General features: G+C 38.5%; 2 protein-coding genes across 2 annotated transcripts in view; one reads left to right on the top strand and one right to left on the bottom strand.

The window, feature by feature from the left end:
- The first annotated feature begins 4,186 nt into the window (after positions 1 to 4,186).
- On the top strand, positions 4,187 to 4,818 carry LOC126234908 (uncharacterized). The gene is made up of 2 exons (XM_049943648.1): positions 4,187 to 4,527; positions 4,662 to 4,818. The coding sequence occupies exons 1-2, from the start codon at positions 4,187 to 4,189 to the stop codon at positions 4,816 to 4,818; spliced, it is 498 nt and encodes a 165-aa protein (XP_049799605.1).
- Positions 4,819 to 5,483: 665 nt separating this feature from the next.
- LOC126235871 (uncharacterized) overlaps positions 5,484 to 21,621 on the bottom strand; it is a 41,706-nt gene continuing 25,568 nt past the window's right edge. Inside the window, exons 8-9 of the mRNA XM_049944775.1 lie at positions 15,175 to 15,305; positions 5,484 to 5,913 (exon numbers count right to left, since the gene is read on the bottom strand). Coding sequence (XP_049800732.1) covers positions 5,810 to 5,913; positions 15,175 to 15,305 — 235 coding nt within the window. The 3' untranslated portion in view covers positions 5,484 to 5,809. The remainder of the gene's footprint in view (positions 5,914 to 15,174; positions 15,306 to 21,621) is intronic.

Raw genomic sequence — 21,621 nt, 5'->3', positions numbered from 1 at the left:
TCCAGACTGAAGCGCCTAGAACCGCCAGGCCACATTGGCCGGCAAGGAGTGCGATGCTATTGGTCATAAGGTAAACGTATTTCAGTCTGACGGTGGAGGAGATTTAATTGTAACTTGGTAGCTGCTGTTCTACAAAACCGTGGTATTGAGTTTCGTCTCACGTGTCCAGACCTCCTGGGCAAAATGTGTTGCTGAACAAGCAAATCGACATATAGTTGAATTATCTCGCTCAGTGATAACGTCTAGCAAGTTACCTAAATCATTTTGGGCTCATGCATGTGACACAGCCGTTTTTCTAACAGTTTTAGCTATCTACGAATTTTTGGATGAAAATGTTACGTTTGTTTGACAAGGAAATTTCGTTCTAAGTTCGATAAAAAGGCTATACCTGGTCGTTTCATTGGCTACATGAATGACAAATGTGGTTACAAAATGTGGATTCCATCAAACTATCGTGCGATGAAATCACGCAATGTCGGTTTTCAACGAGAAAAGGTATATACAACTGGAAATTCGATTGAATTGGAATTTAATTCTGTACCTGAAGAAACAGGAGAGAAAAGTGATACTACTGTTGATCAGATTGGAACTAGTAACCAAGAATATTTGAATGAGTTACTAAGTTCGTGAAATACGTCCCCCAGTGAAATTTAGTGACTACGAATTAGGATACCAGTCTCACCACTCTCAAGAAGCAAATGCATTAGTTGGCTGACAAAAGCAGTCCATGAAGAGCTTGCACCAACAAACTTCAACGAAGCTATGAAAAGTAGTGATTCCAATGAATGGTTTAATGTGATGAAAGAAGAAATGAAGACATTTGAAAGACACCTGGGACTTGGTAGAACTGCCGAAAGGAAAATGTGTTATCGATAATTGAGATGGGTGCTTTGTATTAAGGGGCTCCGGAACGCCCTATACTTGCAATGTTAAAATAACGCTTATAAATTACATCTTTCCTCACAAAGTATTTGAGGTAGGAAGTTGAACTTTTTACAGATTATTTATTGGAATATGGACTACGACTTAACACAGGGATTTTACAAAATTTTAGTTCAGTTATTAAAGATGATTTTTCTTCAATTGTAATGAAAATTCACAACATTTTTTTGCAAATTTTTTTTTATATATTTAAAAATGCACAGTGTTTTGGAAAAAGGCTGTGTTAAATTATGCAGAAGGTACTGTGTAACATTTACTGAAAGTTTGAAACAAATACGTTTGGAAGATCCTTAGAAAACATGTAATTAGTATGAGAAAATAAAAGTTTTGGGAATCGAGCGACAAAGATTGGATTAACTTTTTAGTGCATTCAAGGTCCATAGGATGGATTATCTTCATCCTCTGCAAACTCCTCCTCCAGCTTCCTCTTGTTCCTCCTCCTGTTTACTCTTGCTTGTATTTCTAGACTCTTTACAGCCCTGTCTGCAGCCCGAAGGCGTTCCTTGTCTAAAGCAAGCATCGCTCGTACCATGTTAGAACCTATCTTCATTCCCATATTTCTAAATACCTTGCACCTTACAATGTTGCCATCATTGAAAGTCGCAACAGCATCGTACACACCAAAGTGAAGTGTTTCTATTCCAACAAATACAGTCTTGGGGATTCTCGACCATATAACACTATTTACACTTTCATTGGGGTTTTGAGTTTTTCCGTGAATACACTTTTTCAACAGTTCAGGTGCTGCTAAGTCTCTGAAAATAGGTTTTATCACCTCCATTATTGCATGAGGCAGACTATGCTTATGAGTGTACACTTCACCAGTTAGCAATCCTTTGTTATATTTACACCAACTGTCTTCTTCTTTGGGACACAAGCTATGTTGGGGATTTTCATCAGTTGAAGAAGTATGAAAAAAAAGAGCCCAAACAGCCTTCTTCGTTTCGTCGACACTTTGTGTATTTTGCCTAATAGCCATTCCATAATAGTTCTGTATTTTGTCAATTACACTGTCAGTTAACCTTCCCTTCCCATCCAACCCTTTACCATCACTGAGTTTTTGTTTTTTGTACGAAGCTTTCAGTCGCCGAAGTCTTGTTCCCATTCGCTTCTGTACGTGTCCAATACACTCAAATTTCTGCCCTACAACATCATCATCATAGGGCTTCAGTCCTTGAACATGTTTGAAACTTTTAGAATCACAGTCACCAAGGTAATTAACATATCGCACTTTATCACATGCCTCAGAACGCTGGAATATACTGGCAACACCAGCCACTTCCATTCCTCCACTACTGCCACTATAGTTAGCTTTGAAATTATTTTCATGTGTACCTTTATATTTTTGTGGACATCTACAATACTTTGATATTACTGCTACATCTAAAACTTTCCCTGTATACATACTGGTGGCAGATACTACACCACGAAGAGATGTGTGTCCCCGTTTATGCCAGGTACCATCGAACGCTGCAGTCAAATCTCTGTTACCATTATTTTCCATTACTGCCTCTTCCACAGCGTTCTTCATAGATTCTATACAGACATCTTCTACTTTAGACCCTATTAATTTATTATAGGTCGTAAACTTGGTAGGGGGATTTGGAAGATTCATGATGCCACAGAAAATTGCACCTGCAGTAGCACCCTCACCAACTGAACGCAAGGAATAAACAAATCTAATGTTGTGTTCGTAGATTTTGCTACCATTTTCTTCAGTTGCAGTTACTGCAACACTGTTCCAAAAGGTGGTCATGTATGAACACTTATCACATTTCAGTTGTATTTCACTAGCAAGTCCTACGTGCTTTATTATGGAGAGTTCCAGACCAACTTCACTACAATGAATACATCTTACACAGTTTGAAAAAATTCCTTTGAGAACCGACATATCAAATATTTCATTCACATCCGATTCGCCCATAAAACATTCCTAGTTTTCACTCATTGAACCAAGCTTCTTCTGTGAAGTATTTTATTTCCCACTTTCACTGCTATGGGCAGGTGTACTTGAGAGGTTAGGTTCACTCACTTGGTTATCGTCTTTATTGTTTACAGTAATAACACATACCTTTGGCTTTCCAACATTTCTCCTTTTCTTAAAAGCCTTCAGATGATTTCTAATAACTTTACTTTTACTCATTATTATACTTCAACAAAACAGAGACTCAAGAAACAGAATTAATTGCGAATATTTTCGAGATAACGACAGAGTAAATAAACATGAAACAATCGACAATCACACCAGCGATATATATTGAACCATCACAGGTTAGCCACAACACATACTTTATCTCACATCACTAAAATGTACCTGATAAACACGGACGTTAATAATAACACCATTTGACAGCAGTTTAACAGCGCCACAGTGGGTCACTCCCATGTAGAACACATTTCAAAAAAAATTTAAAAATAGTTGTAGTCTTCGAAATTGAATAAATTATATATCCATTAAAAGGTAATAGTCTGCAGATTCAGAAAACGCAAAAAAGTAAAAATTGAACTTTTCATGATTTTGAGCCTTTCCGGAGCCCCTTAAATATAAGCCTCATGGATCGATACTGTGCTTGCATGGTTGTGCGCGGTATGTTTCAACGTGTCGGACTTGATTATGATAAAACGTTTAGTTCAGTTGCTCGTTATGACGCTCGTGCTGTAATAGCGATTGCAGCTGAAGAAAATTTGAAACTTGCTCAGTTTGACGTTAGAACTGCATTTTTATATGGTGACTTGGATACAGAAATATACATGACTCAACCAGAAGGTTTCGATGACGGGTCAGGTCGTGTTTGTCGACTCAAGAAATCAGTGTATGGACTCAAGCAAACACCTCGTTGCTAGAAAAATAAGTTTTATTCATTCGTGAGAAAAAATGGCTTTATTAGTTCAACAGCAGAACCATGTATTTACATCCGACAAAGCAAAACAGAAAAATTGATGATTGCTATGTATGTCGATGATGGACTTACAGCAGGGACAACTGAAAGTGCGCTGAATTCATTTTTAGATATGTTAAAGTCTGAATTTAAAATAGCAATGGGATCCTTAGACTCATTTTTAGGTATGCAAATAGAGCAACGACAGTCTGGCTTGTTTATTTCACAGCGAGCATACACAGAGAAGCTTCAGCATCGTTTTAACATGGGTGATTAAAAACTCCATGTGATAATGAACAATTAGACAGTGAATATAGCAATACTCTTGACAACAACGTTTCGTATGTTCGGCTGTGTGATCATTAATGTACCTGGTATGTTCTACTCATCCATATCTCGCTTATGCCGTTTTCAAAGTTGCTCGATCTGTGGCTAAACCCACTTCTGATTGGAACTCTGTAAAACGTATTTTGAGATGTCTTCGTGGTACTTCAGAATTACGTCTCTTCTATACTTCATCTGGCGGTAAACTTTGTGCATATGCTGATGCTGACTTTGCTGGCAACACTAAAACAAGACGATCAACAAATGGTTTTGTTTCAGTGATTGGTGATATGGCTCTATTGTGGACACCTCAACTGCAGAAATCAGTTGCACTATCCACCACTGAAGTGGAGTTCGTTGTTGCAAGTGAAGGAGCCAGGGAGTTAGTATAGCTCAACAAACTGCTGTTGGAGATCGGTGGAAAAAGAAACTCGCCTGTATTGTTCATTGACAATGCAAGTGCCATTAAATTAGTGAAAAACCCAGAGTTCCATAAATGTTCTAAGCACATCGAAGCAAAGTATTATTTTATTTTGTGCGTGAACTCTATCAAAATGGGGATATCAATGTGGAATATATTTGTTCAGAAAATCACCATGGTGACATATTTACAAAGCCTTTAAAATCAAACAAATTTAAAGCAATGTGTACCAAGATAGGACTTCGTAACTAATGTGTTTTGACCTCTTATTTTTTATTTAAAAGTTGTTCGGTGCACCACAGTTTGATTTGGCATAAGTGTTAAAGTAAATAAATCAGAACCACAGTCTAACGACAGTGTCAGAATCGTGTTTCCTCTCCATTAGTGGTGCTTGGTTCTGTGTTGTGAATTTCTTTGCTCCCAAGAGTTTCTTTTGTTTTCCATCTTTTTACTCTGAAGTTTTTGTTGTTGCTGTGAGTCATCGTTTAGATATTGAAGGAAGAAGATCAGTATTCGATCTATAAAATTATATCCTAAGTTTATCCATGATACTCATCAATAACAATATGAGTATTTACTTTATTCTACAAGTTATTTAATCAAATTTTGAAGGAGTATCTCTCTCTCAAAGTTTAGATATACTAAAATATCAGAAAATAACTTAATCTAAAAAAAGTGTAATATTTTCAAAAAAACTGTGTATTACATAATTAGAGTAGAGGCTCATTTGAAGTGGAGTGGTTCCCTGGGATATTATGTCTCAGATAGATCATTTTATCCCCTATACTTACTCTGTGAGCATGGGATTCTTATGTTATAACTAATAATGGATGCCTTTCACATGTGGACTCAATAAGCTTTAACTGAAACTAAAGAAATTGCACATAAGTGGTTTTCATAAATAAAAGAATTCACGGTCCAAGTTTTAATAAGTTTTTAATGTCTTTTGAAACATCAACTTTTATAATACATGCAATGTAGCAACAGTATTTTAGCAGCTGTTTGTTGCCTCTGATGAACTTGCAGAAATGTAGAATTCATTTTTAAGGAAACACAAAATGCACAAAATATTTGACAAAATAATCCAAATGACAACACAAAAAGGTATTGGATCAAATGCTAATAAATATACTACACTAATAATGGTACATTGTATGCTGACTAATGTGTATTAGTTTACATGGTTGCATTACTTATTTTACAGTGTAGCATTACACATGTCAGTAAGAAATAGTGGACGTTATTACACATCTCCATAAGTATAAACATATACTCTGCCGGCACTGTAGGCAGCTGCAACAATTTCTTTCTTGCCATCACCATCCAAGTCAGCTACAACTGATTTGCCTGAAAGTGAAAGTTTATTTTCATTAAATAATCACCTTTTCTGAGCACAAAGAAATTTTACATTCACACACATAATTTTCGTGGATTAACAATTAGAAAAAATGAAGACTTATTAATTCATTCATCATATGTACTGTGTAATGAAGGAGCAATTCAGTTACGTTAACTGAGTCGTTATACATTAGTGAGGTGAAGTAGCTATTAAGAACTGAATGTATATTAATTAATGTGTTAAACTGCTATATACTATTTGTGCTTTCTCAAACTAAATTTACTAAAGCAAAATTAATAGTCACCCCCATTTAGAAAACAAATGATGCCACTTTTTCAGTTGTATTAAATAGCTACTAAATATCTAATATTGTTGTTGGCTTAGTATCTACCTGACTTTGGATTACTTATTTCTAACAATTAAGTTGTGCTCAAGTCAACACAATGAGAAATACTTTCAAGGGCAAAACATCCTAAACTAAGTTGCCTGATTAATGTTTTTACGTGTTGTCTCAGTTTTAAATTTTCCTGGTGCTAGCAGATTATTTTTGTTTCTCTAAAATCACATATGAGTCTTGGTGAGACTGAGACAACTATTTGCTTTGAACCGGTCATAGGCTTGTGCAACTATCATTTGAGCTGCATCTGGTAAGGTTGAGTCTGGAACCTTGTTTAGTATGGTTATGTCAACTGCAACAACTGTCTTTCAAAGTCATTGGCAGATAATTTATGTCAATTAAGAACAAGAATGAGACCAGTGCTGATCCTTGCAGGACACTGACAGTCTCTCGTTCCAAGATATGATGAGGGAGTTAATGTTGGTGGCTGGTTCACAGTGGCGACGAGTGAGTCACAGGAAGATAAGACATGAAACATATTTGAAAAAAAAAATAGTAGCAATAGATTGAGATATAATTTGTGTTGTTAATCAAGTGCAGAAGAGAGGGTGGAAGATGCTCAAATGTAATAAGAATGTTAAGTGATAACATTTTAGGATACACAGCTGAAAAGCTGCAAACACAGTTACATAACTCAGAAGCTGAGGTAGGAAGCATCTGCTCTGGGTATGATGTCCACTGTAAACCAACAGGCAGTTGTGCAATATTAAAGGTTAAAATAAAAGAAGGATAATATACAGAAAAAATAGAAACCTGGAGGAAATTGGTGATTTCAGCGAAAGTTCATTACACATCTGCTTGCAACAGGGTGAGCTCACTAGTGCTTCAGCCCTGTCCTGTCCCCCTGCCACCCCCCCCCCCCCTCCCCCCCTCCCCAACCAGCCCCAGCCATCATCCTGCTTTCTCTCTCCACCTCTCCCTCTCCTCCCTACACTCTTGCTCCTTTCATCAACAGCAACTGCACTTGACAAACTGCTAAAGCTTCAGAACCAGTACAATAGAGCTGGCCGAAAAATGTGTGTTCACTTAATCAACTAGTTACAGGTGAGTGCAATGGTTTCTTCCATCATCTACTCTGTCTGACAGTTGGTCCAGAAATGGGAGGCTAAACTAAATAGGTACTGTAGACACTTAGGTGTGCTCCTTATTCATTCAGTCATTCACACATTATGTTCTGTAAATACCAACCAGAAAGAGAGTGCGGGAATGAGGAACAAGTTAAAGAGTTCATTGACAGGCTCAAATAGCCACTGTAGGCTACTGTTGTGAAGTGCTAACCTTGCATTTTTAATTATGGTATTTTTCTCTAGAAAACTCTGTTTTCTTTATATGTATTGGTGTAGAGAAGCTACTGTTCCCTGTCTTGCACCACTCAGCTCCTGTTTTTAATCTACAATTTCATATTGACAATTTGTGTAACTGCACATGTTATTAGCTGTCTATAAACTGGAGAGAACTTTTTGTACTTCAATTTAGAATATCTGTAGATTATTTAATTTCCTGCCTGAAGTCTACTGGCAAACGGTCAAATATTTTTGCAGTAAAAAATAAAATTCCATTCTAAACTGTAAACAGGGACACAAAATGATAGAAACAAAGAAAAATTTTACATCAACAGCCACAGAATAGCATGCTATGAAAAGGCTCTGCTATATGTACGATTAAAATTAGTCAGTGCACTGCCCAGTATTATCATTACTCTTCCCACAGTAACATTTAAGCTTAAGGAATTTCTTTTTTCAAAACCTTTCCTACACTTAGAAGAATATTGTAGTATCATAGAGAGTAATAAGTGTTTTGAAAAAGTATATGAATCACAGCAAACTATTTGTTAATGATAGGAACAACTGAATGAAGACTTGCACCATAGGGTGGTGGGGTTTTGGTTTCCGCTAGATAGGTCAGGAGTCCACTACACACAGCTGGCGGCTACATGGGTAGCAGGGGTTGTGTGGCGTGGACTGGGTGTTTTTTTTAGATTAGATGGCCTCGGGAAACTACAGAAAGGGCAACAGCCTCAAAGGGTGTGGAGCAAAGTCAGGACATGCAGGGACCAAGCAGCAATCGGTATTGTAATTGTAAACAGTCAAAGCTGCGTTGGTAAAGTACAGGAACTTCAAGCGCTGATAGAAAGCACCGAAGCTGAAATCGTTATAGGTACGGAAAGCTGGCTGAAGCCAGAGATAAATTCTGCCGAAATTTTTACAAAGGCACAGACGGTGTTTAGAAAGGATAGATTGCATGCAACCAGTGGTGGCATGTTTTTTGCTGTTAGTAGTAGTTTATCCTGTAGTGAAATAGAAGAGGATAGTTCCTGTGAATTATTATGGGTGGAGTTTATACTCAACAACCGAGCTAGGTTAATAATCGGCTCCTTTTACCGACTTCCCCTCCCAGCAGCATTAGTGGCAGAACAACTGAGAGAAAATCTGGAATAAATTTCACATAAATTTCCTCAGCATGTTATAGTCTTAGGTGGAGACTTCAATTTACCAGATATAGACTGGGACACTCAGATGTTTAGGACGGGTGGTAGGGACAGAGCATCGAGTGTCATTATACTGAGTGCACTATCCGAAAATTACTTCGAGCAATGAAACACAGAACCGACTTGGGAGATAACATCTTGGACCTACTGATAACAAACAGACCCGAACTTTTCGACTCTGTAAGTGCAGAACAGGGAATCAGTGATCATAAGGTGGTTGCAGCATCCCTGAATATGGAAGTAAATAGGAATATAAAAAAAGGGAGGAAGATTTGTCTGTTTAGGAAGAGTAATAGGAGGCAGATTTCAGAGTAACTAACAGATCAAAACGAAAATTTCTGTTCCGACACTGACAATGTTGAGTGTTTATGGAAAAAGTTCAAGGCAATCGTAAAATGCGTTTTAGACAGGTGCGTGCCAAGTAAAACTGTGAGGGGTGGGAAAAACCCACCGTGGTTCAACAACAAAATTAGGAAACTACTGCGAAAGCAAAGAGAGCTTCACTGCAAATTTAAACGCAGGCAAAACCTCTCAGACAAACAGAAGCTAAACAATGTCAAAGTTAGGGTAAGGAGGGCTATGCATGAAGCGTTCAGTGAATTCAAAAGTAAAATTCTATGAACCGACTTGACAGAAAATCCTAGGAAGTTCTGGTCTTACGTTAAATCAGTAAGTGGATCGAAACAGCATATTCAGACACTCTGGGATGATGATGGCATTGAAACAGAGGATGACACATGTAAAGCTGAAATACTAAACACCTTTTTCCAAAGCTGTTTCACAGAGGAAGACTGCACTGCAGTTCCTTCTCTAAATCCTTGCATGAACGAAAAAATGGCTGACATCGAAATAAGTATCCAAGGAATAGAGAAGCAACTGAAATCACTCAACAGAGGAAAGTCCACTGGACCTGATGGGATACCAATTCGATTCTACACAGAGTACGTGAAAGAAATTGCCCCCCTTCTAACAGCCGTGTACCGCAAGCCTCTAGAGGAACGGAAGGTTCCAAATGATTGGAAAAGAGCTCAGGTAGTTCCAGTTTTCAAGAAGGGTCGTCGAGCAGATGCATAAAACTGTAGGCCTATATCTATGACATCGATCTGTTGTAGAATTTTAGAACACGTTTTTTGCTCGCGTATCATGTCATTTCTGGAAACCCAGAATCTACTCTGTAGGAATCAACATGGATTGCGGAAACAGCGATCGTGTGAGACCCAACTCGCTTTATTTGTTCATGAGACCCAGAAAATATTAGATACAGACTCCCAGGTAGATGCCATTTTCCTCGACTTCCGGAAGGCATTTGATACAGTTCCACACTGTCGTCTGATAAACAAAGTAAGAGCCTATGTAGTATCAGACCAGCTGTGTGGCTGGATTGAAGAGTTTTTAGCAAACAGAACACAGCATGTTGTTCTCAATGGAGAGATGCCTACAGATGTTAAAGTAACCTCTGGCATGAATGTTATGGGACCATTGCTTTTCACAATATATGTAAATGACCTAGTAGATAGTGTCGTAAGTTCCATGCGGCTTTTCAGGGATGATGCTGTAGTATACAAAGAAGCTGCAGCATTAGAAAATTGCAGCGAAATGCAGGAAGATCTGCAGCGGATAGGCACTTGGTGCAGGGAGTGGCAACTGACCCTTAACATAGACAAATGTAATGTATTGTGAATACATAGAAAGAAGGATCCTTTATTGTATGATTATATGATAGCAGAACAAACACTGGTAGGAGTTACTTCTGCAAAATATCTGGGAGTATGCGTACAGAATGATTTGAAGTGGAATGATCATATAAAATTAATTGTTGGTAAGGCGGGTACCAGGTTGAGATTCATTGGGAGAGTCCTTAGAAAATGTAGTCCATCAACAAAGGAGGCAGCTTACAAAACACTCGTTCGACTTATACTTGAGTATTGCTCATCAGTGTGGGATCCGTACCAGGTCGGGTTGACAGAGGAGATAAAGATCCAAATAAGAGCGGCATGTTTCGTCACAGGGTTATTTGGTAAGCGTGATAGCGTTACGGAGATGTTTAGCAAACTCGAGTGGCAGACTTTGCAAGACAGGCGCTCTTCATCGCAGTGTAGCTTGCTGTCCAGGTTTCGAGAGGGTGCGTTTCTGGATGAAGTATTGAATATATTGCTTCCCCCTACTTATACCTCCCGAGGAGATCACGAATGTAAAATTAAAGAGATTCGAGCGTGCACGGAGGCTTTCCGGCAGTCGTTCTTTCCGCAAACTATACGCGACTGGAACAGGAAAGGGAGGTAATGACTGTGGCACGTAAAGTGCCCTCCGCCACACACCATTGGGTGGCTTGCGGAGTATAAATGTAGATGTAGATGAAGACAGTTGGATCAGTTGGTTGAATTATTCATTTCAGTGCTACAAGTCGATCTGAGCAACCAAATGAAATCAATCAACCAAGTTTTGCATGGTGATCGAGGAAGAAAGGGCATTACCAAATTTCAGCAACTGTTTGCATTTTGTTTTACTGAAAAGATGTGAGTGATGATGAACATTAGTTAAAAACCTCCCTCAGGTTACACATGCACCCCACATGCTCCACGTGAGCCTCCTGCTGCTGCTAGGAGTGCAGCCATCAGGAGGAGATGGCGCAGTTCCTTGCACTGTGCCAGCAATCAGGCCACCTCCTCATGACAGATGCACTCCTGACTGCTAGAGATTGGCAGCAGTGGCACTGTGCATCTGGCCCCAAGGACATTGCACCACCCCCAAATGGAAAAAGGCTGAAAATATGTAGACTAAGTGACACCACTCAAACCTAGAGACTGAGTGAAAACATTCAAATAACAGGCTTAATTATCAGAGACTTGTGTCATTCCACTGTCTCACATTAAGTGAAACTACTCAAACGCGGAGAGCGAGTGAGAAACATTTGTATATCTCACAGGGCCACAGACACAGACACTGTGCTGTATATTGAGATTAGTAGCCTTTGCTGTTTCTGTATATATGCAAAGAATCATTCAATGTTGAAACAAGTATTATTATTATTATTACTATCATCATTCTCTTCATCATTATTACTATTATTAACTTATATTATTCGAGCTGTGAATTTCACAGTTCATCCTTAGTTCACTCTTTTTATTAACGAGCAGTACTACTAGGGAGTAAATATAGTGGCACGTGATTGCAAGAATTCCAAGACTATTTTTACGATCTGAGACAATAATATGTTAAGCTTGTAGCTATTTTCAGAGAAATGTGACTGTAACCCTGACACAGTACCAACATAAAATGCAGACTCCTTGACAAATGCATCCACATTGTGATTAGTAACTGATTCACATAATGTGTGAGATGCCAAACTTGGAAAGCCCATTATAATGAATGAATTGAACTGAATTAAATTTTATTTGATTCTGTAGTATTATATTGCACACATAAAGTGTGTGTGTTATATACAACATATCAAAAACAGAAAACACCCAGTATCAATTATTTCCTGAGGAATAATGATTTTGGTTGCCCTCTTTAAACACCACTGATTACAAAGAAAAACCCATATAAATTTAATTTAATAGGCACACTTTCACCTGCAAAATTTCTTTACCGCCAGATAGTTTTTTAGTTTCTTTGTTAAGTTAGTGTGGTGTATACTCTGATATAGGATTCTGAATAATTTCTTCATAACGTGATACTGAAGTCCTTTTACAAGGATTATCAATCAGAGGGATATGCTTCATAACTTTTTTTTTTTTTTTTTCTCTGAGCATTGTGGATAGTACATTATCATTCATTTGTGATCCATTCTGAACTGTCTTCTGTAATATATATTGTTGTTTTATATATCTATGAATAAGTAAAAGTTATGATGCCAAGATTTCTGAAGCAGTTTCTTCATGTTTCAGAAGTGTCCCCCATCCCTTACCCCTCAATGTGAATACTCTTTTCATTTCTTGAATGTTTGAGTTTCCCCATACTGTCACTCTGTACTGCGGGTACTGTTGAAGGAATCCATGATGTACTTTCCACAGAAGCTGTTTGTCTGTGTGTTGTGGTAGCTTTATGAATGTGACAGTGCTGAGTTTCTTACAGACAGAATTAATACACTATTTCCATTCAGTTCATTAGCCACAGTAATACCTAATAATTTAGTGGATTCTACTTCTTCCAGCCTTGTTTTGTCCACTTCTAAATCCTTATGCTCAGACTTTGGATTCTACTTCTTCCAGCCTTGTTTTGTCCACTTCTAAATCCTTATGCTCAGACTTCACTGAATATACATAGTTTTATTTTCTGGTTTATAACCACTTAATTTTCCACTGGACTGCAATGCTTGTAGAAGTATATGCTGTTCTCTCAACCTGTTCCATATTTTGCTCACTGATCAATTTTGTCAGGTCATCTGCATACAATGTTTTCTTCTCTTTCTGTTCAACGTTTCTGTCATTTATAAAGAGGATAAACAGCAATGACCCAATTATAAATTCCGTGCCACTCTGTATTTGATGGTTTGTGACTGGTCTGTGTTCTATATTGGTACACACTATTTCCTGTTCCATAGGTATAATTGTATCTGTTCTCCTGCTTGTCCTTGAGTGCTATAGCTTAGAAGACATATAGAAATATTATAGACACAATTTTTTTTCTTCTAATGACTGTATAATATATTCTATCACACCATTAATTGCTGGGGGAAGAGGGGGGGGGGGTAGGTGTGTGAATTTATTTAATTAAACTTGATGAAAGCATTGAAGTTTTATGGAACCAAGGATGGAAAACAGGAAAAACAACTTGACTTAGCTTATGGAACATAAACCAGAGAATAAGTGCAAAAACTGAGACTTGTGAAGTCACTTATCTACTAGAGCATATGAAAAATTTATCTGATAGGACACAATATCTTACATTGTATGTTAATAAAGAACATTATATAGAATAGATATGTGAGGCTCTGAAGATGAAGCAGCTTAATTACAAATCTAAATTAAGTATCTTCATCATTGGTAAAATTGCAGGAATGCTCCGGAAAACACTATCTGCATTACTGAGCTGTATTGTAAACTGGTTCAGCCTTGACAAGCTGATAATAAAAATAAATAGTACCATTAAATTCCTACATTGTCAATAGAAATTGTGAAGTCATTAATAATGAAGATGTGAGACACAGACATTGCAAGTGCAATCAATACAAAACTTCTGAGGTCTTGCTCCAGGACAACTGCAAATGAGATACACACATTTACAGTATATTTAGAAGGTTAAGAACAATGTGTTATTTAATGAAAGTCCTTGAAAACTGTTGCCATAAGGAATGTACATTCTGCCCTGAAGGATGAGCTCTCTTTAAAAGAACACGAATTCTTACTCTTGCATGTATTTCTATTAAGAAATATATGCACTGTTTTGTAATACAGCTATCAAAACTCAAAATATTCATTGTAATAACACTAAATGGAAAATAAACTTTCATGTGCACCAAGTAAAACCATGTTTGCCAAAAGGGACACTACACTATTGTAAAATTATGAACAATAAGCTGCCAAAAAAAACTGTGGTAATAAATGATCTCATAAAATTAAAAGCAGCATTGTAAGGATGTTTACTTATGTACTTGTTCTGTAGCTTGAATAAGTTCCTTCAGGACCTTGGTGCCATTAACATAATCCATATTAGTGATTAGTGTGCGTGTGTGTGTGTGTGTGTGATGTATCTTCACTCATGGTGTGCGCAATTTCAGAGCTCGTGCATCCATAAAGTTCGCAGGCCTAATCGTAGAGGCACACCTGGATCAACCCCCTGGCACGCTCTGGTGAGCTGCCAAGGAAACAGTATTATTTAAGCAATGGTAGATGAGTGTCCATCCTATTCTGTACCCTGTATTACTGTTGTCCAGTCAATGTGTTCAGTGCTGCATACAACCTGTCTCTTATGTATTGCTCTAAAAGAAACTACGTTCAATAAAACATGTGTTGTTTTTGTTACAGCAAGATTCATTTGTATCCTCAACAGTCCAAGTAATATGCTTGTTAGCTAGCTATATGGCAAAATTTCTTGCATCCTCTTAGAGAGACTGTTAGTTGATGAAGAGACAAAACTGAAGTCAGGCTGTTTTTATAACACTTATGCTTTTAATAACTCTTCAGTAATTTGGGCCATCAATTAACAAATGTGGGTAAATCAGTGACATTAGAAAGTGCTTACATGGACACTATTGTAGCTCCATCTCTTAAGCAGTTAAAGTGGTAATCACATATTAAGTAAAACAGCCATCAATTTGAATTATTCTTTGTGTGTGTGATATTGCTTTTGTGTGAAAGAACAAGAACATTGTCAAAAACCAAAAACAGATTGCTTGTAGCATCAAAAAGATTGTCATTCTTAAGCAACACAACACCTTACCTGTTGTAGTAGCTTTTGTGTCCAAATAAACATTTTTCTCATAGCTCCAATCATTTTTGTCTTGACTTGCCGCTGTGAGAATATAGTGCTTTCCATCATCATCACCTGACAAAAGTATATATGGCTTTTCCCTATAAGAAAGTATTTCAGTGATCAGTTTTTATCATCTAAAGTAATGAGGACACTAAAAAAATGTTTCATGATAAAAAGATGTAGAATCCATGGTTGAATTCTAACCTGCATACTCTATTTTGAGTGCATATTGTGTCAACAGTATCTGAGATGAGCTTTCCTTGTTAGCTACTAAGACGTGATAGACACACAAGAGAAAAAATTGTGAAATCTCGGGTTTTCAGAAATTTATTGGCGTTAATGCTGACTTATATGACATGTCACCTCAACACATCTACATTTGCTAACTACAAATAACAGTTTATGCATTTTATATATCTAAAAACAAAGATGATGTGACTTACCAAATGAAAGTCCTGGCAGGTCGACAGACACACAAACATACACACAAAATTCAAGCTTTCGCAACAAACTGTTGCCTCATCAGGAAAGAGGGAAGGAGAGGGAAAGACGAAAGGATGTGGGTTTTAAGGGAGAGGATAAGGAGTCATTCCAATCCCGGGAGCGGAAAGACTTACCTTAGGGGGAAAAAAGGACGGGTATACACTCGCACACACACACATATCCATCCACACATATACAGACACAAGCAGACACAAGGTGTCTGGGAAAGACGAAAGGATGTGGTTTTTAAGGGAGAGGGTAAGGAGTCATTCCAATCCCGGGAGCGGAAAGACTTACCTTAGGGGGAAAAAAGGACGGGTATACACTCGCACACACACACATATCCATCCACACATATACAGACACAAGCAGACACATCCTGACCCACAACTTCTTCACTTTTGAAGGCCAGACATACCAACAATTAAAGGGAACAGCCATGGGTACCAGGATGGCCCCCTCGTACGCCAACCTATTCATGGGTCGCTTAGAGGAAGCCTTCTTGGTTACCCAGGTCTGCCAACCCAAAGTTTGGTACAGATTTATTGATGACATCTTCATGATCTGGACTCACAGTGAAGAAGAACTCCAGAATTTCCTCTCCAACCTCAACTCCTTTGGTTCCATCAGATTCACCTGGTCCTACTCCAAATCCCATGCCACTTTCCTTGACGTTGACCTCCACCTGTCCAATGGCCAACTTCACACGTCCGTCCACATCAAACCCACCAACAAGCAACAGTACCTCCATTATGACAGCTGCCACCCATTCCACATCAAACGGTCCCTTCCCTACAGCCTAGGTCTTCGTGGCAAACGAATCTGCTCCAGTCCGGAATCCCTGAAACATTACACCAACAACCTGACAACAGCTTTCGCATCCCGCAACTACCCTCCCGGCCTGGTACAGAAGCAAATAACCAGAGCCACTTCCTCATCCCCTCAAACCCAGAATCCCCCACAGAAGAACCACAAAAGTGCCCCACTTGTGACAGGATACTTTCCGGGACTGGACCAGACTCTGAATGTGGCTCTCCAGTAGGGATACGACTTCCTCAAATCCTGCCCTGAAATGAGATCCATCCTTCATGAAATCCTCCCCACTCCGCCAAGAGTGTCTTTCCGCCGTCCACCTAACCTTCATAACCTGTTAGTTCATCCCTATGAAATCCCCAAACCACCTTCCCTACCCTCTGGCTCCTATCCTTGTAACCGCCCCCGGTGCAAAACCTGTCCCATGCACCCTCCCACCACCAACTACTCCAGTCCTGTAACCCGGAAGGTGTACACGATCAAAGGCAGAGCCACGTGTGAAAGCACCCACGTGATTTACCAACTGACCTGCCTACACTGTGATGCATTCTATGTGGGAATGACCAGCAACAAACTGTCCATTCGCATGAATGGACACAGGCAGACAGTGTTTGTTGGTAATGAGGATCACCCTGTGGCTAAACATGCCTTGGTGCACAGCCAGCACATCTTGGCACAGTGTTACACCGTCCGGGTTATCTGGATACTTCCCACCAACACCAACCTATCCGAACTCCGGAGATGGGAACTTGCCCTTCAGTATATCCTCTCTTCTCGTTATCCGCCAGGCCTCAATCTCCGCTAATTTCCAGTTGCCGCCACTCATACCTCACCTGTCTCTCAACAACTTCTTTGCCTCTACTCTTCCACCTCGACTGACATCTCTGCCCAAACTCTTTGTCTTTAAATATGTCTGCTTGTGTCTGTATGTGTGGATGGATATGTGTGTGTGTGCGAGTGTATACCTGTCCTTTTTTCCCCCTAAGGTAAGTCTTTCCGCTCCCGGGATTGGAATGACTCCTTACCCTCTCCCTTAAAACCCACATCCTTTCGTCTTTCCCTCTCCTTCCCTCTTTCCTGATGAGGCAACAGTTTGTTGCGAAAGCTTGAATTTTGTGTGTATATTTGTGTTTGTTTGTGTGTCTATCGACCTGCCAGCGCTTTTGTTTGGCAAGTCTCATCATCTTTCTTTTTTTTTATATATATATATATATATATATATATATATATATATATATATATATATATATATATATATATATATATATATTAATTTTTCCTTGCTTTCTGTGTTATTATCCATTTTAATAAATAATACTTGTTTAAAAAGCAAGGAACAAATGGCAACAGGCAATGTCAGTCATTCTGGTCCACATACTTATGACAAAACTGAAATTTTAAATAATTAAACTTATAAAACAAACTGGCTCAACCAACAGCAGTTTAAAAAAAAGAATGAAGATGGTAAAATAACTTCTAATTTATTTAATTTTTTAATCACATGTAAAGTTAAAGTAATTTAAAATGGCAACTCTTTTCCCTAACCAGAGTACATCTCTGTGACACACAAGTTGCCCAATGTGGAATCAACTGAAAAGACTTGCCAACTTAGTGGCCAAACTTCCCCAAGTGGGGGGACTCCTGGCTATCAGTGTCATACGGTCATTTCATTTCATTAGCATGTGATAAAATGCATGATTTGGGGCATAAAAAGTGCCAGGCATAAAAGTGAAGAATGCAGAAGAAGAGAAGGATACGCAATAAAACTTCATGGGTTGAGAGGGTACAGATGCCATTTCAGTGATTACAAAATCAAATCAGATTTACAGAGAACATGGCTGTATGACTTCACTTATCTGTATGATGTTGAATCCCCAGTGCCCTGAATGTATCAACCAATTCCATTGGGAAGAGTGTGATAAAACCATTGTATCCTCTTCTGAGGCAAGATGGCCCACAACTGTTGCAACTGGTCCTTGATAACCTGGGTATCAGTTCTGGCAAGGCGTTGATACCCAAGCTGGTTCCACACATGTTCTATCAGAGACAGATCTAGAGATCTTGCTTGCCACTTGAGTACCTCAACATCACATAGACAATTCATGGAGACAGGTGCCATGTGTGGACTAGCACTGTCCTGTCAAAAAAAAAAAAAAAAAAAATGGCACTGTGATATTGATGCATGAGAGGTAACACATGAGAACACAGGATGTCCATGATGTACTGCTGTGCTCTCAAAGTTTCCTCAATCACTACCAGCCATTACCTGAAGTCATATACAAACTGTGCTCCATACAATGATCCCCGAAATAACATCTCTGTGCCTCTCCAAAACACTGTAAGAATGGGACATATTCCCAGGTAGCTACCATACTTGCCAATGATGGTCATCTGGGATGGTGCAGAAGAGTGATTCATCACTGAACACAATGTGCAGTTGTTTGTGCTGTGGTGCGAATGGAAGCCTATGAATGCAATAGTAATTTCCTAGTGTGGCTGAGTCTCTGACTAATGGTTCAGGATGACATAGAATATTGCAGGGAGTCCACTGGCTGTTGTTGGATGGCAGGCACAGGTGTAAAGCAGTTACAATGTGCTTGGTGCACAGTACAGCAGTCCTCCCTTGTGGTGGTTAGATGTCGTCAACTGGAACCTTGACAACAAATATGTCCTACCTCATGTTCCCATCCACACCAACATATCCAGATGCCCCATAAATCTGGACAATGCATGATTTAGTCATCTGGCTAAATTGAGACCCACAGTGCCCCTCAAACTGTGCCAGGTGATCATAACACAGTCTCTTCCATAAGTATACCCTATCAGTCCAGGTAACAGCACTAAACATGAACAACACTAATGCACTCTGGTGGCTGTTGTGCCTCTCACACAGAGTTGCAATTCGAATCATTTACATTCCTGCCAATGGGGTGTACATGTACAAAGTTACATTGACATCCTACCACATCTTATGGGTGCTTCATTTTTTTGATGAAAGACTACTTTTACTATTAACCACAATGGCATGCTCATAAAAGACCAACTGGAAATTGCAAATATTTTTAATGAATATTTTTCTTCCGCAGGGGAAGCCATAAATGACAAACATAAAAACATGCACTACAGTTTTAAAGGTAATACATGTGACCATAGTATATATCTAGCCCCCACAAACTGTGCAGAAATAATGGGCATCATTAGCTCTCTAAAACCCTCTAATTCAGTTGGGCATGATGGCCTAAATACTAATGTTTTAAAAGCCTGTAACCAAAATGTCTCTGTACCTCTGTCTGCAGCAGTCAACAATATACCGTAATAGAATGAGGCACCTTTCCAGACAGACTAAAAATAGCACAGGTAACACCCATTTTTAAGAAAGGTGACAACAACAAAATAGAAAACTACAGACCAGTCTCAATCCTTCCTGTCTTTTCCAAAATAGTTGAGAAAGTTATATACAACAGGATTATAAACTTTCTTAACAAACACAACCTGATGTTCGAAAATCAAAATGGATTCGTAAAGGTAAATCAACTAGCACTGCAGCTTCTCAACTAATTGAAGAGGTGTTAGGGGGTATCGAAAGCAAGGAACATGTGGCAGGTGTTTACCTAGACCTGGAAAAAGCCTTTGATTGTGTGAACGTTGACATCCTATTAGACAAGCTATGGAACATGGGCATTAGAGACGCTGCTTATGACCTAATAAAGTGTTATATGAGCAATAGAAAGCAGTTTGTTCTACTTAAAACGGAAAGTGGTGTCTACAAATCAGAGATCACTTGCATAAAACATGAGGTGCCCCAGGGCTCGGTATTGGGCCCCCTTCTGTTCTTGATCTATGTAAATGATATTAAATACTGTACTATAAATTCCAAAATTGTTCTGTATGCCGATGACACGTCCATTGTATGTAAAAAGGAATCATGTAATGAACTGGAGGCCGAGTGTAATAATGTGACAAAATAACTTGTTCAGTTTTTTAATGAAAGCCACTTAAATGTAAGCACCAGTAAAACATGTTTGATGGAGTTTAACAAAAGTAGTTTGAATAATGAAATTAAATTATACATGGGCAACGAATTGGTAAAGAAAGAGTCTAGTGTAAAATTCCTTGGCGTAACAATCCAAAGCAACCTGAAATGGGACATACACATTGACTCTCTAGCAACTAAGTTGTCAAAAAATATATTTGCAATCAGTACTATTAGCAAGTTCTGTAGAGACACCATAGTCCTAAAGACTGCATACCATGCTCTTTTCTCCTCGCACTTGAATTACGGTATTGAAATTTGGGGGGCAACAACCAAAGCTAATCTAGATAAGCTACTCATTCTTCAAAAAAGGGGTGTGAGAATAATCTGTGGAGCAAAATATAGGGAATCTTGTCGCAACTTGTTTCCAAACACAGAGGATGTAACTGTTATAAACACATACATTCTAAAAACCATATTGCTTGTGAAAAGACTGCACCCAAACACTTATTCAGATTTCCACCAGTACAATACTAGAAATAAAGAAAGATTTTACATTGGCAGCCACAGAACAGCACTTTATGAAAAGGGGCCGCAGTATGCAGGTATAAAATTAGCTAATGCACTGCCTAGAGCAGTCATGGCTCTTCCTACAATTAAACTGAAACATCAGCTTAAGAAATTTTTAGTAAAACAACAAATGCTCTGTGAAATTATGTGAATAGAAATAAGTAAACACCCTATTGTAATTTTGTTGTAAATTAATGACGTATTCAGAAGAATGTGTCTTGTGTATTGTACAAATAACTTTAATCACTACTGTTTCTTTGTACATGTGCAGCGAACCATTCGATGTTGAATAAAGCTATTATTATTATTATTATTATTATTATTAGACAGAGAATTTAGTGTACATTTCATCAAATCAACTGTTTTCTTCCATAATTTTCTCCCTCTGAGTACCAAATCCTCCTCACCTGGTGAAACTCTAAACTGTTCATTATTTTCACAAAAATTCATTACTAAATCAGTTACTTCATTTTTCAGCTTCATTCCTCTTGTCAGGCTAGGTTCTGATAAGAAACTTTATTCCCTAAAAAGATTCAGTGCACTGTATAATCAGAAATTTAAAAAGTACTCTGAAT

Source organism: Schistocerca nitens, chromosome 2 (assembly GCF_023898315.1).
Source record: "Schistocerca nitens isolate TAMUIC-IGC-003100 chromosome 2, iqSchNite1.1, whole genome shotgun sequence".
Lineage (NCBI taxonomy): Eukaryota > Metazoa > Arthropoda > Insecta > Orthoptera > Acrididae > Schistocerca > Schistocerca nitens.
The sequence above is the reverse complement of the archived record's forward strand: the minus strand, read 5'-3'. Positions and strand labels throughout refer to the sequence as shown.

Excerpts from the sequence above, each read along its gene's own strand:
- LOC126234908 (XM_049943648.1), top strand. The coding sequence starts at position 4,187 with ATGTACCTGGTATGTTCTACTCATCCATATCTCGCTTATGCCGTTTTC. Across the intron at positions 4,528-4,661 it reads GCAAGTGAAGGAGCCAGGGA|CAAAGTATTATTTTATTTTG; the intron begins GTTAGTATAGCT and ends AGCACATCGAAG.